The sequence below is a fragment of the Molossus molossus genome, unplaced genomic scaffold (genome assembly GCF_014108415.1).
Source record: "Molossus molossus isolate mMolMol1 unplaced genomic scaffold, mMolMol1.p scaffold_m16_p_35, whole genome shotgun sequence".
Lineage (NCBI taxonomy): Eukaryota > Metazoa > Chordata > Mammalia > Chiroptera > Molossidae > Molossus > Molossus molossus.
This window is the reverse complement of record NW_023425372.1, coordinates 1,228,234-1,243,012: the sequence shown is the minus strand read 5'-3', so window position 1 is coordinate 1,243,012 and position 14,779 is coordinate 1,228,234. Positions and strand designations below refer to the sequence as shown.

The 14,779-nt window shown below is 59.4% G+C and overlaps 1 protein-coding gene across 1 annotated transcript; it reads right to left on the bottom strand.

Annotated features, from left to right (window-relative positions):
• Window positions 1-8,422: 8,422 nt before the first annotated feature.
• On the bottom strand, window positions 8,423-14,487 carry LOC118643384 (tumor necrosis factor receptor superfamily member 14-like). Its single transcript, XM_036281429.1, has 8 exons — window positions 13,612-14,487; window positions 12,691-12,799; window positions 12,116-12,241; window positions 10,852-11,007; window positions 10,668-10,758; window positions 9,710-9,867; window positions 8,953-8,984; window positions 8,423-8,746 (listed from the first exon to the last, which is right to left on the bottom strand). The coding sequence occupies exons 1-8, from the start codon at window positions 13,678-13,680 to the stop codon at window positions 8,423-8,425; spliced, it is 1,065 nt and encodes a 354-aa protein (XP_036137322.1). The 5' UTR covers window positions 13,681-14,487.
• Between the last annotated feature and the right edge of the window lie 292 nt (window positions 14,488-14,779).

The following is a 14,779-nucleotide window of genomic DNA, read 5'->3' as shown; positions in this document are numbered from 1 at the left end:
AAAGTAGGCAAGAGCATACAATGGAGTAAAGGCAGTCACTTCAATAACTGGTGTTGATAAATTGGGCAGGTACTTACAAAAAAAGTAAACCTAGACCTCCAAGTTACACCATACACAAGAATAAACTCTAAATGGATAAAGGACTTAAATGTAAGTCGTGAAACCATGAGAATCCTAAAAGAAAATGTAGGCAACAAAATTTCAGACATCACACGCAGCAGAATTTTCACTGATACATGCCTAGGGTAAGAGAAACAAAGGAAAAAAAATAAATAAATGGGACTATACCAAACTAAAATACCAAACTAAAAAGCTTCTGTACAGGGATCCCACTGTTGGGAGAACATATTTTCCAGTGACACATCTGATAAGGGGATAATTTCCAAAATTATATATATACTACTCATACAACTCCACAGAGGAAGACAAAAGTTTTTTTAGAATGGACAGAGGTCCTAAACAGACACATCTCCAAAAGGACTTTCAGGTTGCCCAGAGACATATGAAAAAATTCTCAACATCACTACTCATCAGAGAGATTCCAATTAAAAGCACTGTGAGGTATCACCTCACACCTACCAGAATGGCTGCCATCAATAAATCAACAAACAACTGCTGGCCAGGGTGTGTAGAAATGGGGACTCTAGTTCACTGCTGGTGGGAATGCAGACTGGTGCAGCCACTATGGAAAACAATATGGTGTTTCCTCAAAAAAGTATAAATGGAACTGCCATTTGCCCAGTGATCCCACTTCTAGGAATATATCCTAAGAAGCCTGCCCTGGCCGGTTTGGCTCAGCGGTTAGAGCATCGGCCTGCGGTCTGGAGAGACCCGGGTTCGGTTCCCGCTAAGGGCACGTACTTCGGTTGCAGTTTTTCCCCGGCCCTGGTTGGTCGTGTGGGTGGCAGCCACTAGATGTTTCCCTTCACGTCGATGTTTCTCTCTCTCTCTCCCTTCCTCTCTCTCCCTCCCACTCTATCTGTACAAAAAAATGGAAAAATACCCTCGGGTGAGGATAAAAAAAAAACAAAAAACAAAAAAGCCTGAAACACCAATCAGGAAGAATATACGCACCCCTGTGTTCCTAGCAGCACTGTTTACAGTAGCTGAGATCTGGAAACAGCCCCAGGGTCCATCAGTAGATGAGTGGATAAAACATGTGTGGAACATTTACACAGTGAATCATCGATGTCTCTCAGCCAGGTGAAGCCCAGGGAAGGTCCCAAGGAGGCCTCTGCATCTTTGTCCCTGCTCAGTCCCCTCCCCAACAGCCCCTCCTCTCAGGAGAAAGCCCCCTGAGCACTGACTCTGAGACATGGGGACAATGGGGGGGAAATGTGAATGGTCAATGGAACCTCACATTAGAGATGTGAACCCCTCCCTCCTTGAGGCATCTCAAGCCTCCAGGACAGACAGGCTGTATCTGGGGGTTTATTGCAGGTTTTCTCTATGTTTCTGTCTGTCCTCTCTGTTTGGGGTAGAACCTGCTGGCCAATGATCCATAATTAATATCCCTCCCTGAGGAAATACCACTCACTTCTACTGAGCGCCCTCTGCTCCTGCCCACAGGATCATGCAGATCTCCCCCACTCACCGGCTTGTAGGTCCTCTGCCCCCACGTCCCCCACGCAGCTGGCAATGTCAAGACTCTCCATCTGCCCACAGGGTGCTGGGCTCCATGCAGAACCTGGCCACCTTCCTGGACGTATTCCAGTGCGCCCAGGGCACCCCCATGCACCCACAGGTGCGATGTTGCAACTGGTCACCAAGGCCAAGCCACCCAGCACTATGTAGTCCCACCCCAGGTCAGAGGCCTCGCATGGTCTCTGAGACAGTGTAGCCAGCAGGGACCTGCATGATTCCCCTGACAAAACCTCACCAGGCAAGGGGCTCTGTGCCCAACTTAGAGCTGAGGCCCTGCCCCCATACCCAGGGGTGAGCAGAGCCTAGGGGTACACCAGCACAGTCTCTTGGAAGCATTTAAAGGTCTGCCCACTCCAAAGTGCACCCTCCTCAATGCCCACCAGCTTCAGTCTTGAGCTAAGCGAACACTTCAAAGAAGTCTGCTTCCTGTCCCTCAAGGCCAGGTGGGTGTCAGGGGGCAGTGCCCAGGAGGGGCAGCCAGGCTGTGACACAGACACCCGATATGTCTGGGTTGGCCCCTGACTGGGGCTCTAGGGTTCAAGCCCCATCTGCAGCCTTAGAGGGCCAGGTCCTGAGTGAGAAACCAGACCCAGACCACCCACAACTGACAAGACCAAGGGGGGCGGGGTGGGTAGAAGGCCTGGCCCACGTGGTGGGTCCAGCAAACCCTGCTTGTTCAGGGAGTGGACAGCATGGAGAAGGGGAGTCAGCAGTGGACCCCGGGCTCCCTCCCTAGGGGCTGGAAGCTCTGCTCCTGGTAGGACCCCTTGCTCTCACTCAGGTAGAACTCTGGACAGCAGAGGTCTCAGTCTGTGCCCCAGACCCGCCCATCACCCTGGCTCACCCCCCTGCACCCAGCCTTCTGTCCACCCTAGGAGCCCAGCTCTCCCCACAAGGCAGGGACATGCAGAGTAGGCCTGAGTTACATGCTGTTGCAGGAAGGGCTGAGGCCTGGAGGTGACAGGCGAAAAGGGGGAGCAGGACTCGCCTGGACTCTGCCCTGGGCTCTGTGAAGGTGCCTGGGGAGGAGTCCTGGGTGTGGAGCTGGGGCAGCTCAGCCTGGGCTCTTCTCCCAGCTAATCCTGCTGAAGTGGCACCTGGTTACTTCAGGTTCTCATCTGCAGTGACCAAAGGTGGAGGATGGGGTGTAGCCGTCTCAGGAAAGGCTTTTAGTTCTGATTCCAGACCAGAGGCACCACTGGGACCACACTGTCTGTCCACAGTGGGAGGAACATCAGGGCAGGGGATCCGGATTGGGGCCACAGCTGCAGGGGCAGTAGAGATGAGGGGAGCTGACACAGGAGCACATCATGGGGGCCTGCTCCTGGACAGAGAGGGGCTGGCAGGAGGGATCCCAATGCCCTGAGTGTGATAAGAGCTAAAGGGGGATCAGGGGAGGCTCCATGAGGGGAGGGGCTGGAGCACAGGCAGCTCCAGTGAAGTACCGGGTTCTAGAAACTCCTGCAGGCAGGGTCTCAGGCCACATGCTCACCAGGCGCATGCACGCTGGTCCCGGAGACCCTTCAGGCTGCTGAGCTCCCGCGCCATCCTGCGACTCTCCGTGCCACCAACTCCACAGGCAGCCACGCCGCGCGCCTGTTCCTCCAACCGGCCTGGCACATCCAGGACCAGTGTGGGTGAGCTCCAGCCCCGCCCCCAGTCCCGCCCCTAGCCCTGCCCCTGGGAGCTCCCAGCCCCGCCCAGCGCCCCACCCACCAGCAGCCAGTGCCAGGCCCACCCGCACCACGGCCCAGCGCCAGTCTGGCCTCACCCCCCCAACCCAATCATGCACCGCAGGCGTCAGGACACACGCGCGCACATGCGGGCAGGTGCAGCAGGTCGCACGCCCCGCCTCCCCGCAGCAGGCCACGCCCCCACCCTCCCCCAGCCTCTGTTCCTCCTGTGAGCCCACGTCCCACCCCAGACCTCTTTCCACCCCTACACTCCGCCTCCCCGCATTCGGACAGCTAATTTGCATGGGCCTAGTCTGTCGGCCAATGGCACGACCGGGGGCGGAGCTTAGTGGCGGGAACTCCGCCAGTGCGCTTGCGCAGTGTACTGGCCTTAGGGTGCTGGAGGTCCACTGGGTCAGCCGGTGGCTGGGGCTCCGCAGCCAGAGGAGTGGGGATTGCGGGGGCGACTCCCACCGCGTGTTCGTGGCGGGTGAAGGGGAGGGTGTGCGCGCTGGGTCCCTCCACCTGGCGCCAGTCCAAGGACTTAGCCTGTCCCCCGAGGTCTGGTCCAGCTGGAAAGTTCCTGCGGTGCCGCGTTCACCCGCAGCGCTGCTTTCAAAGGACCGGAGGAGGTAGCAGCAGCGTCTCGGTGTCGCGAGTCGGTTGTTTACCCCTCACGACGGCGCTGTGACACCTTTCAGGGTGGCCCAGGTTTCCCGCAGGTGACACAGGCACTGAGCCCTGGGAGCCGGGACGGGCTGCAGACAGCGGGCCGCCCGCGCGCTGGGCCTGGCTCCCCGCGGGCTGGAGACGGAGGGCCCGGGCCTGCACCCCGCTACAGAAGGAAGGGCGCCCCCTGCCCTGTACGCGGAGGTGGAGCCCCTGACGGCACCGCAGAGCCTGCAGTGCAGAAGGGAACGCAGGCCACAGAGGTGCTGCTGCGTCCTCAGCCTGGGGTGCGGCTGGAGGTCCAGGCTCCAGAACATTAACCCGGTTCCTCCACCCAGCAGAGCAAATGCATTCCGGGGTCTGGAAGGCATGGAGAGCCACAGAGGAAGGGCAGGCCCAGACAGGTGGACAGCTGCAGACCCCCTTGGGGACAAGGGTTCCTCTCCTTCCAGGTGGGTGGGCCTGGGGGTGCACCTCTCCGCAGTGCCCACTGTCCCAGGGCAGGGGCCTGGCCGGCCCTCCTCTGCCCAGGTGCTCTCCACGTGCTTCTGGGGCAGAACCGCCCTGCTCCTCACAGGGTGGGAGACACCGCGTTTCTCTGCCCGCCCCAGGGAGCGGGTGCCGCCCCCCTGCTCTGTGTCAAGGGCCTGTGTCCTCAGGGCCGGCAGACCCTGAGCACTGCTGGGCTCAGCTGTGTGGGTGACAACCAAGGCCACCAAGACAAAGGAAGACTCTTCCTTTCCAGGCAAGAGACACCGTTTCTTTCCTATCAAGTATGACCATTATGATCACTTTGTCGCCTTCCAGACACCACGAAGGTCAGAATGTCACTGCTCACACAGCTTCACAGCAGCCCACACTCTGTGAGGGACCAACCTGACCCAAGGGTTTGACCTGGGGCACTGAGAGGTGCCCAGGGACCAGCTCCGAGCCTTGGCCAGGAGCCCAGGCATAGGGGGGATGGGGATGGAGAGGGGAGACAAGGGGCAGATGGAGGGCACAGGGCGGTGGGTTGTCCAGCCCAGTGCCCCTCAGCAGCCGCGCCAACCCCTGTTGCACGTGGGTGTTGGTCAGGAATGGTCCTCTGGGAGGGAGCTGGTGCTCACCTGCAGCTCAGGACACCTGTGTGCACGGCTCTGTCTCTGCTGGGGTGACATCTCTGCTACACATTTGTGCAGAGAGTGGGGTGTGCAATTCCTAATTCTTCCCCGTGAAACCCCAGGAGCGCTGACACCCGGTGACAGTGAGCACACCCAGCCACTAAGGGTGGGTTCTAAACACCGTTCTCCATAGAAACAGCCAGGGCTGGGGGAGGGATGCCTGGTCCTGGGACTAGGGAGGGTGGAGCCAGAGGCGCTGGACATGCTGTTGGGCCAGGCATTCCGGAGAGGCTCGTGGGGTGATAGAAATGTGTCTAAGAATCCAGGAGCAGCTTAAAGTGCCCCCTCATGGAAAGATCTGGGAGGACCTTAGCACCAGAAGGAACGGCATTAGTGGGTCAGAGCCCAGTGAATAAGACAGGAAACCATGAGGCCATCGGTCATCAGTATACACGAATGCATGAATGGACAGGTGAGTGAGGGAGGGAGGGAGAGAGTGAATGAGGACAGTTCTTCCCAGTGCAATGCCTTTGTTGAGAAATAAAATCAATGGAGACACGCAGATGAGACACGGAGCGTGTCCGTGATCTCACACCTCTCCCCACACACACTCAGCCACGTGCGGCGGCGTCTGTCTCTGGGTTTCTCTGGGAGTCTGACTGGAACTGGACATTGACTTACCATTGAAGCATCTCCACAAAGTAGCTTTTAATGACCAATATAAAAAAAAAAAATTAAACAGGCCGTGGCTGGTTTGGCTCTGCAGTTAGAGTGTTGACCTGCGGTCCAGGGAGACATGGGTTCAGTTCCCGCTACGGGCATGTACATCTGTTGCAGTTTGTCCCCGGCCCTCATTGGGTCGTGCAGGTGGCAGCCACTCGATGTGTCCCTTTCACGTCGATGTTTCTCTCTCTCTCTCCCCCTCCCACTCTAGCGGATCAAAAAATGGAAAAATGGACATCAAAGTTACAACTAAACTACAGAACAACCATCATTCAAAACTGCCTGAAATCAAGCTGAATGGAAGTCCTACAACTACGGAATTAAAGCAGCAGCCACATCCAGACTGGTAGGAGGGGCGGACGCGTGAGAGGCGGAGGCGGAGGGGCTGGTCCCACACCCACGTGTGGCAGATAAAAATCAGGAGGACACCTAGGCTGGGAAGGTCCTTCCTGAGGACTGAGGGGTCCCTGTCCCACACCAGGTGCCCCGCTCAGGGTTCCAGTACCAGGAAGAGAGTCCCAATAACTTCTGGCTGGAAAACCCAGCAGGAACTGAGGCTCAGGGAGGCTGACACGGCTGGAGCCCCAGGCAGCTCCTTAAAGGGCCCACGCACAGACTTATCGGACTCACTCTCTCTAAGCTTGGAGGGGAGGCAGCTCGAGGGGCACCAGAGACATACAGGGAAGAACTGAGCTGTTTGGCACTGGAGCGAGGCTGGAGAGGGGGCTTTCTCCGGGACAGGCGTGCTGTCAGAGGCCTTTGTTCCTTTGGTGAGCCCTTCCCTGGGGTGGCAGACAGCCCCCATATCTGGGACTCCAGCAACCTGGCTCACACTGGTAGCCCCGCCCAGGTGACTCCCTGAGCCCCCCCACCCCCACCCAACTTTCAGGCCCACCCAAGCTGTTACCACTTGTTTAACCATAGGATTGTCCTGTCTTGGATCCCGCTTCAGGTTTTCCTAAATTCTTACAAACAAGCAGCATCTGGTCTCAGCTAGCCCCATATCTCTCATTAAGTAATACACAGAAACAAACACAGGGAGGCAGCCAAAATGAGGAGACAAAGAAACAGGTCCCAAATGAAAAAAACAGAACAAAACCCCAAGAAAAGAACTAAGTGAAATGGAGATAAACAACCTAACAGATGCTGAGTTCAAAATACTGCTTATAAGGATGCTCAATGAACTTAGTGAGAACCTCAGTGAACTTAGTGAGGGCCTCAAGAGCATAAAAAAAGACCAGTCAGAAATGATGGATGCACAGTCAGAAATGAAGGAGGCATTAACTGAAATAAAGAATAATTTACACAGATTCAATAGTAGAGTATGTAAATCCAAGAAGCAAACCATCGATTTGGAATATAAGGAAGCAAAAAATGCCCAATCAGAACAGCAAAAAGAAAAAAGAATCCAAAAAAATGAGGAGACTGCATGGAGCCTCTGGGACAACTTCAAGCGTGCCAACATTCGCATCCTGGGGGTGCCAGAAGGAGAAGAGTGAGAACAAGAAATCGAAAACCTGTTTGAAACAATAATGGCAGAAAACTTTCCTAACTTGGTGAAGGAAACAGACATACAAGTCCAGGAAGCACAGAGAGTCCCAAACAAGATGAACCCCAAGAGGCCCACATCAAGACACATCATCATCAAAAGGCAAAAGGTTCAAGACAAAGAGAGAATCTTAAAAGCAGCAAGAGAAAGGCAGCTAGTTACCTACAAGGGAGTTCCCAGAAGGCTGTCAGCTGATTTCTCAAAAGCAACTTTGCAGGCCAGAAGGGAATGGCAAGAAATATTCAGAGTGATGAAAAGCAAGAACCTACAACCAAGATTACTCTGTCCTGCAAAGCTGTCATTTAGAATCGATGGCCATAGAAAGAGTTTCCCAGACAAGAAAAAGTTAAAGGAGTTCATCACCACAAAACCGTTATTATATGAAATGATGAAGGGTCTTTTTGAAGAAAAAGATAAAATATATGAACAAACAAAATGGCAGTGAATACATATATATCAACAATGGAATCTACAAACAAAATGAACAGGTAGAACAGAAACATTCTCATAGATACAGAGAACAGCTTGTTGGTTGCCAGATGGGGGTTGGGGGAATGGGTGAAAAAGGTGAAGGGATTAAGAAGTACAAATTCATTGCTAGACTGACAAATCTCAAAGGGAAAGGGGTTAGGGGGTGGGAAGAAATAAACCAAAGAACATATATGCATAACCAATGGACACAGACAACAGTGTGGGAAAAGGCAGGAGGGGGGCGGGAGTGGGGAGGAGGGGGTCACTGGGAAAAAAATGAGGACCATCTGCAATACATTCTACATTCAACAATAAAGATTTTTTTAAAAAATGGAAAAATGTCCTTGGGTGAGGATAAAAAAAAAATTAAACGAATATATGTTCAATTGGGAAATAACTTCCAATAGTCACATTCATCCAATGTCCCATTCATGCCCACCGTGCCCAGTCCAGTCCCCGGAGGTGCCCACAGGCCCATCCTGCAGCTGAGGCTCAAGGAGCAGGAGCAGGTGGGGAGCCGAGATTTCTGTGGGTGTGACCTCAGGCTGCTGGGTCAGCAAGGGGTGAGAGGAGGGCTCAGGGCACCTCAGGAGTTAGATGTGGAGGCATGTGTGGCCCTCAAACCCCGAAGAGCAGTGGCCGGTGCCTTCCTCTGCCCGGTGCAGGCTCAGCCATCCAGGAGCGGGTCCCAGCAGCTCCCCGGGTCCCACATTCAGTCCTCGGGGGCCTGGAGCAGTCAGCAGGCCCCGTGGATGCTCAGACGTCTGCATCCTGAAGCATTTGTCAGCTGGTGGGTCTCTGTCAGGGAACACGGATGCTGTCTCCTCCACGGCCACCGTGGTGACATCTGGCAAGATCAGAAACACCTGCAGGGCTTGGTCGGCTTTGGTGTCCCCATCCGCCTGCTGTCTTCTCCACTGTGGAGTACATTTGGCATGAAGACGCTGGGCCGGCTCCTGCCCTCGGCCCAGGATGCTCAGGGTCAGCCCGGTCTCCCAGGGGAGGAGCAGTGGCCTCCCTTCCCGAGTGAGCTCACTGCACCCTAAGGACCCAGCACCCACAGGGAACTGGGACCCCACCCAGCCCAGCAGCATCACCGCCAGGGTGGGACAAGCATTAGTACCTGATCCCTGTGTGTCCTCTGGGTGGTTTCTCCTGCAAAACAGAGACACGTGCATTGGGGGGGGGGCGATACACACTGGGGGGACCCCAGAGCTCTGCCCCTCACCCTACACCTTCCTGGAGAGACGGCCCCTCAGAGGCAGCCAGACCAGTGTGGATGGCTCCTTGCCGGGCCTGTCTCCAGGGAGCCAGGACAGGTGACAAGACTCAGGGCACCCCTGCCACCTGGCCAGCTGCCAAACTCAGTCCCTAACTCAGCCCAGTCGGACCACCGACCAGGGAGAGGGGTGAGCACCCCACACAGGAGGGGGTGCCCCAGGATCTGGAGAGAAGGGACACTGCCCGGCTGCTCAGAGCCTGGCCCAGACCCTCCCGGGTGAGGACACAGGACAGAGCCTGCCCCTCTCCCTGTGCCTTTCTCTGCTCCGTGCCCGCTCCCCCTGCCACTCGGGCTCCCCGGGCACACAGAGCCCTGTGCAGGGGACAGTGGGTGAGGGGGAACCAAGGAGGGAATGAATGACGTGGGCCCCGCCCCCAGGGCTCCAGGCTCCTGTGCTTCTCTGTCCCCTGAGGGCAGATGGGAGCTCAGGGTCCAAGGTGCTGAGCAGACACCTCTGGGCACAGGGCTCCTCAGACAGGAAGTCCCGCCCTCCCGGGCCCCAGTGCCACACCTCCCCCACTGTGAGGGACAGACCAGGGAGGGTGGGGGAATGAGAGCTGGGACCTGAGCCCTGATGGGACCAGGGGCTGTTGCTTACCACGTGACCTTCTGATTCTGATGATTAAGTATCCCAGTGACACAGTGACAAGGATGACAGTGCAGACACACAGGATGACAACTTTCACCGAGGAGGAGCAGGTCACATCTGTGCTATTGGTCCCAGGCTGGGCTTCCATCTCCAAGGGTCCACTGCACCTGGGGGACAGGAGCGGTGGGGACCTGGGTCGCAGGCCTGGGCACCCTGGGGGCCTGATGCTCACGGGGACCCTCCAGTGTCCCGCTGCACAGCCGGGCTCACAGAGGTGAAGGCTGCTGCCTGGGGCCCCCGTGCGGGGGCGGCTCTGGGTGAACGTGGTCTGTCTGACTCCATGTCCCGCAGCCACGGGAAGACAGAGGGAGAGGAGGGGGAGGCAGGACACCAGGGGACAGGGACACTGACAGGACAGAGGGACAGTGATGGAGATGACAGAGGGTGGAGACAGAGCTAATGCCAGGGACGGACTGTTAAAGCCACAGCCATGGACACAGGACAGACCTGGGGAGGGAACAGTGTGCAGTGGGGCAGAGTGTAGACAAAGACCCCTGGTCCCTCCCCTGTGGCAGCCACACCTGGTCGCCAGCCTCCTCCCATAGCCCTGAGCATCCAGGACAGAGCTGGAACCCGGGGACTGGCACTCAGGGGACCTGCTGCAGAGGGAGGGGGTCCTCACTTTGACAGCCTCCTTTAGGCCTCTCCCTGAGGCCAGAATCTCAGGGAAGCCCCACCGCCATGACACCTGGGGACACCCCAGAACACAGGGTGTGGGGTCTCTGGCCACAGCACCCTGAGCTCCAGGATCGAGGATGTGCTGATGTGGGCGCTGAGCTACAGTGACGACTGCGAGAGAGACACAGGACATGGGCAGATTCGGCCAGAGGGGGGCCCACAGTCTCTCTGCTAGGGGAGGGCCCTTCTCTCCCAGGGGAGCACTGAGGACCTCCCCGGGATCACCTACTTGCTCCAGGGCTCACACACCGCCTGGGTCCCACCTGCAGAGAAGGTTCCAGGCGGGCAGTCTTCACACAGCGTGTCCTGCCTCTCGGTGCCTGAGAACGAGAGTGTCGGGCAGAGGGCTCCTCGGGGCCTCCCCACCCCTGGGCTCTGTCTGCTCTGTGTCCTCACTGGGTGCTGGGGCTCACCTGTCTCCTGCACCCTCTGGCCTGGTCTGCAGTCACTGTGGGGCCTGCACTCAGCACAGTTGTCCCCGTCCACTAGGACACAGAAGTGGCCTCGGTCGCAGCCGCACACAGTGTTCCCGGTGCTGGAGCACTTCCTCCTGGTCACCAGGCCCGTGTCTAGGACCCAGAGAAGGAGTCAGACCCACAGCAAGGACACCAGGGCTGGTGGGGAGTGCCCCGTCACTGGGGGAAACCAAGCTGAGGGCGGGACAGCGCCTGCAGGCCTGGGGCTCCTGCCTGGGGTCTGGGGAGCGCCCTGGGTGATGGGACCCCAGCCCAACTCTGCTCCCAGCTGGGACCCTGCCAGGTGCCCCCAGGCTCTGCCAGAACATACTGCCTGGAGGTGCCCGACACACAGGAGAGTCCCAAAGGGGGTTCAAGGGAGGTGACCAGCAGCCGGCAGGGAAAGGCCAGCGGCAGGGGTGGTGGACGGGTGTCCTGCACAGAAGGCCAGGCCTCTGGGGGACACTGAGACCTCCCAGCCTGGGCCCGACAGGAAGTGAGGTCCCGTCAGTAGGGACAGGCTGAGGCCAGTCCCAGCCCCAGGCTGCCCCCCTGAAGACGCCCTCAGACAGGTTCCCATCCTGCAAACCAGGCTGGTCAGATGGCAGCCACAGGGCAGGAGCCCCCTCAGCTGGCGGTGGGTGGGGAGCCCTCCTGAGACAGCCTCCTGCCATCTGCCCCGGCTCAGCCCGTCACACAGGGCTCCCTGGGGGATCTGTGGTTGTAGCAGGAGGCTCCCCCACCTCCCTGAACCCCAAGCATCCTGGCCTCCACCTCAGCCCTGGCCTTCCTCCTGGGGTGCCCAGCCCAGATCACCTGCCCTGGGCAGGAAGCAGGCCTCGGGTCCAGTGCTCAGCCTGAGGAGGGTCCTCGGGTGGGCGAGAGGTTTGGGGGTCCTGAGACCCTGCACTCAGGTGAAGGAGGCCTGTCCCTGGGCACACGGGCTGGGGGTTTGCCCCAGGCTGGGGGCCCTTGAAATGAAAAAGGGTCCCTGAGCCCTGGAGGGCCCGGGTCATGGGGTCACGGGGAAGAGCCACTAGCCCCTCCTGGGAACAGGCCGGTGTGGTCATGGGCCTGAGGATCCCCTGAAGGATGGCCGGCAGGGAGCACCCCTGGCTGGTGGGGGGGCCTGGCCCTGGCAGCCTGAACCCCGCAGGCAGGCGAGGGCTGACACTGGGGATTTGGGGCTCAGCACAGAGCAGGTTGGGCTCAGTGTTCTCACCTGGGTCACAGAGGTGGCACGGCAGACACGCCTCCAGGCCATTGCGGTAGGCAGTGTAGGTCCCCGGGGAGCAGGGGGCACACACTGTCCCCGTGGTCTCCCCACAGGCCTCCTTCACCCGGTGTCCTGCAGCCCAGAGATCCACACACTCAGGACAGGGTGCGGCTCTCGGGAGCCCATCAGGTGTGACACCTCCCACAGGGACTCAAAGGCACCTGAGCTGTTCCCCAGGCACAAGGAGCCAGCTTAGTGTGCAGTGAGAATGTTCTAGAAGAATGTGGGGCCTCCTGGGGCACTGAGCCGGGCTGAGACCCAGGCTTCCCGCCATCCGGGGGCTGCCCACCCACAGCCCTTGTCCCCTGGCGGTGAGCTGAGGGTCTCGGGGTGAGTGAGAGCTGCAGGGGCTGCCCTGGGGTCCCAAACCCCCAAACCCTCCTCTGTGCCCAGGGCTTCCTGCCTCCCATGACGTGGGCTCTGGGAACAGAGGTCCAGCCAGTGGAGTGGGGGGAAGGTCTGCCCCTGCCCACAGCCCGGCCCCCGCGGCCCCACAGGGGGTCCCTGCAGGCTGCACCCACCTGGGCTGCACTTGGGGCAGCACTTGGCCCCCACCGGGAACTCCTCCTCCGGGCACGAGGGCATCCCCCGGGCGCAGTGGGCGACTCCCAGCAGGAGAAGGCACAGGGTCTAAGGGAGATGGAGGAGGTGCCTGGGCTGCCCGGCCTCAGCCTCACCCTCCGGGAAATGGGCACCAGCAGCCGGGTGGTGGCAGGAAATGCAGGGACCATACTCACAGGCCCCGGGACAGGACTGTCTATTGTGGACCCTACCCTGAGAGCCTGGGGTGGGGACTGTGCGGTCTGCAGCCTCTGCCCCTCTTCTCCCCAGCTGGTCCCCAGCCCTGGGAACAAAGTCTGGGCCTCGCTGCTGCCCCTGCTGGTCCCGCTCAGCCCTGGGAGCACAGGGTCAGGGCAGGGACGGCCTTCAGGGTTCTCTGGCCTGACAGGGGACACAGGCTTAGGAGGGGCCCCGGCAAACAGCGGTCATCCTCAGGGGTACCCGCGTGGGCTGACAGGAAACCACACAGCCCAAGAGCAGTGGCCTCCCGCCCAGTGCACAGATATTCGAGTTTCTCCCAGGACAGGGCTGCGGCTGTGGGTGATCAGCCCCGGTTGGGCTTCTGCCCTAATGCACGTCCCAGCGCCCTCACCCCGTGGTGGGGCTCACCTTTCACCCCTGAATGGGGTGGTGGGGGTGGGGGTCCATGTGGTGGGAGGTACGGCTTTCCTGCCTGTGCCCCCCATCCCGGTGCTCAGGGAACTGAGTGTCAGGGGCTGGGACAGCCCAAAGAGCTGGGCTGCTGGGGACACAGTCTGGTGTGAGAGGGACAGGGACAGGGCCCAGGGAGACACTGAGGAGGAGCAGATTGCTGGGCACAGCAGGGGGCTGGCATGGGGCTGGGGGTTGGGGGAGCAGAGGCTAACAATCTGGTGACTCACCAGTCTCAGGGCACCAGCCTTGGGTGTGAGGCTCCAGGGGGGCGGCCCCCAGCCTTGCAGAGGCTCCATGTCTGTCCTCTGGACCCTCAGGCCCTGGCTGCCAGCTCGGGACCCCTGCCAGCAGGACCCAGGGCAGGACCCCAGGACTCCATCTTGCTGCTCCAGGAAGCAGAAAAGTATGGAAACTGGTCCTGGGCTCAGGGAGTCATTTCCCCTCCAGCCTAGGGCTCAGTGTGGGCGGAGCACTCTCTCAGGGCCCAGCCCCCTCACCAGGCTCCTGCCCCGTGGGTGAGCCCAGAGTCTGCAGAGCAGTCTCAGCCCATCCTGTCCACCAGCCCCCGTTTCCTGTGGTAGTGGGTGCCCCCCAAGCATCCGCACGTTCCCTGCCGCTCTGCACCCCAGAGAGCTGACCCGAGGCTTCTCCACAGGACCGGCCTCTGAGCTTCTGGTCACCTGTGTCCCCCTCTGCTGGGGGCGGGGCTGTTCCCACCACATCCCAGAGCTCAGCTCTCAAGGGCCCTCCTCCCCAACTCCAGAGGCTGGGCCCCCATTGGAGGAGGGGACCCTTGCGCACACATGGGGCTCCCCACAGTGCGCATATCCTCTCCCACCTGTCCCTGGAGGGGCGGGGCTGGGGGCTTCTTGCCCCCATTTCACAGATGGGGCCATGGGGACTCAGAAAGAGACCTGGCCTTGCCCAGGGTCTCCCAGGTGCAGACTGTGCTCAGAACCGAACCCTAATCTTCCCGGGCAGGAGGGGCTCTCCCCTGGGGTCTTCCCAGCACCTGACCTACCGCAGACCTGGGCACATGTGGGCAGCCTGGGGCGGCATAGCCCTACCCACATCCCAGGGGCAGGCTCCGGGGCTCCAGAGAGGCAGCCCACCCACCACCCTGGAGGCCCAGATGTGGAGCGTCTGGGTGAGTCAGCCTCCGCCGCTGGCTGCTCATCTCGTTTGTGTCCCTGGCTCAGGTGCTGGACATGGCACCCCCACAGCTCCCCTCCTCTGTGATGTCCCAAACCAATGACACCTGGCAGCTTTGGTCTAATCACACCTGTCCGGACCCTGATGTGCATGTCCTGGCTCCACAGGCCCTGGGAAGGTCCCTATCAGGCCCGTCAGCCCCAGCGCCCACCCCTCCTGTGGCTGATGGCTGGACGCCCCGCC

What these genes read in the sequence shown, in the direction of transcription:
- LOC118643384 (XM_036281429.1), bottom strand. Translation starts at nt 13,680, where the DNA reads ATGGAGCCTCTGCAAGGCTGGGGGCCGCCCCCCTGGAGCCTCACACCC. An exon ending in GTGTGTGAGCCCTGGAGCAA is followed by an intron (nt 9,868 to 10,667) that starts GTAGGTGATCCC and finishes CCTGTCCCCCAG; the next exon opens with GTGCAGTGGACCCTTGGAGA. An exon ending in AGAGGACACACAGGGATCAG is followed by an intron (nt 8,747 to 8,952) that starts GTACTAATGCTT and finishes TGTACTCCACAG; the next exon opens with TGGAGAAGACAGCAGGCGGA.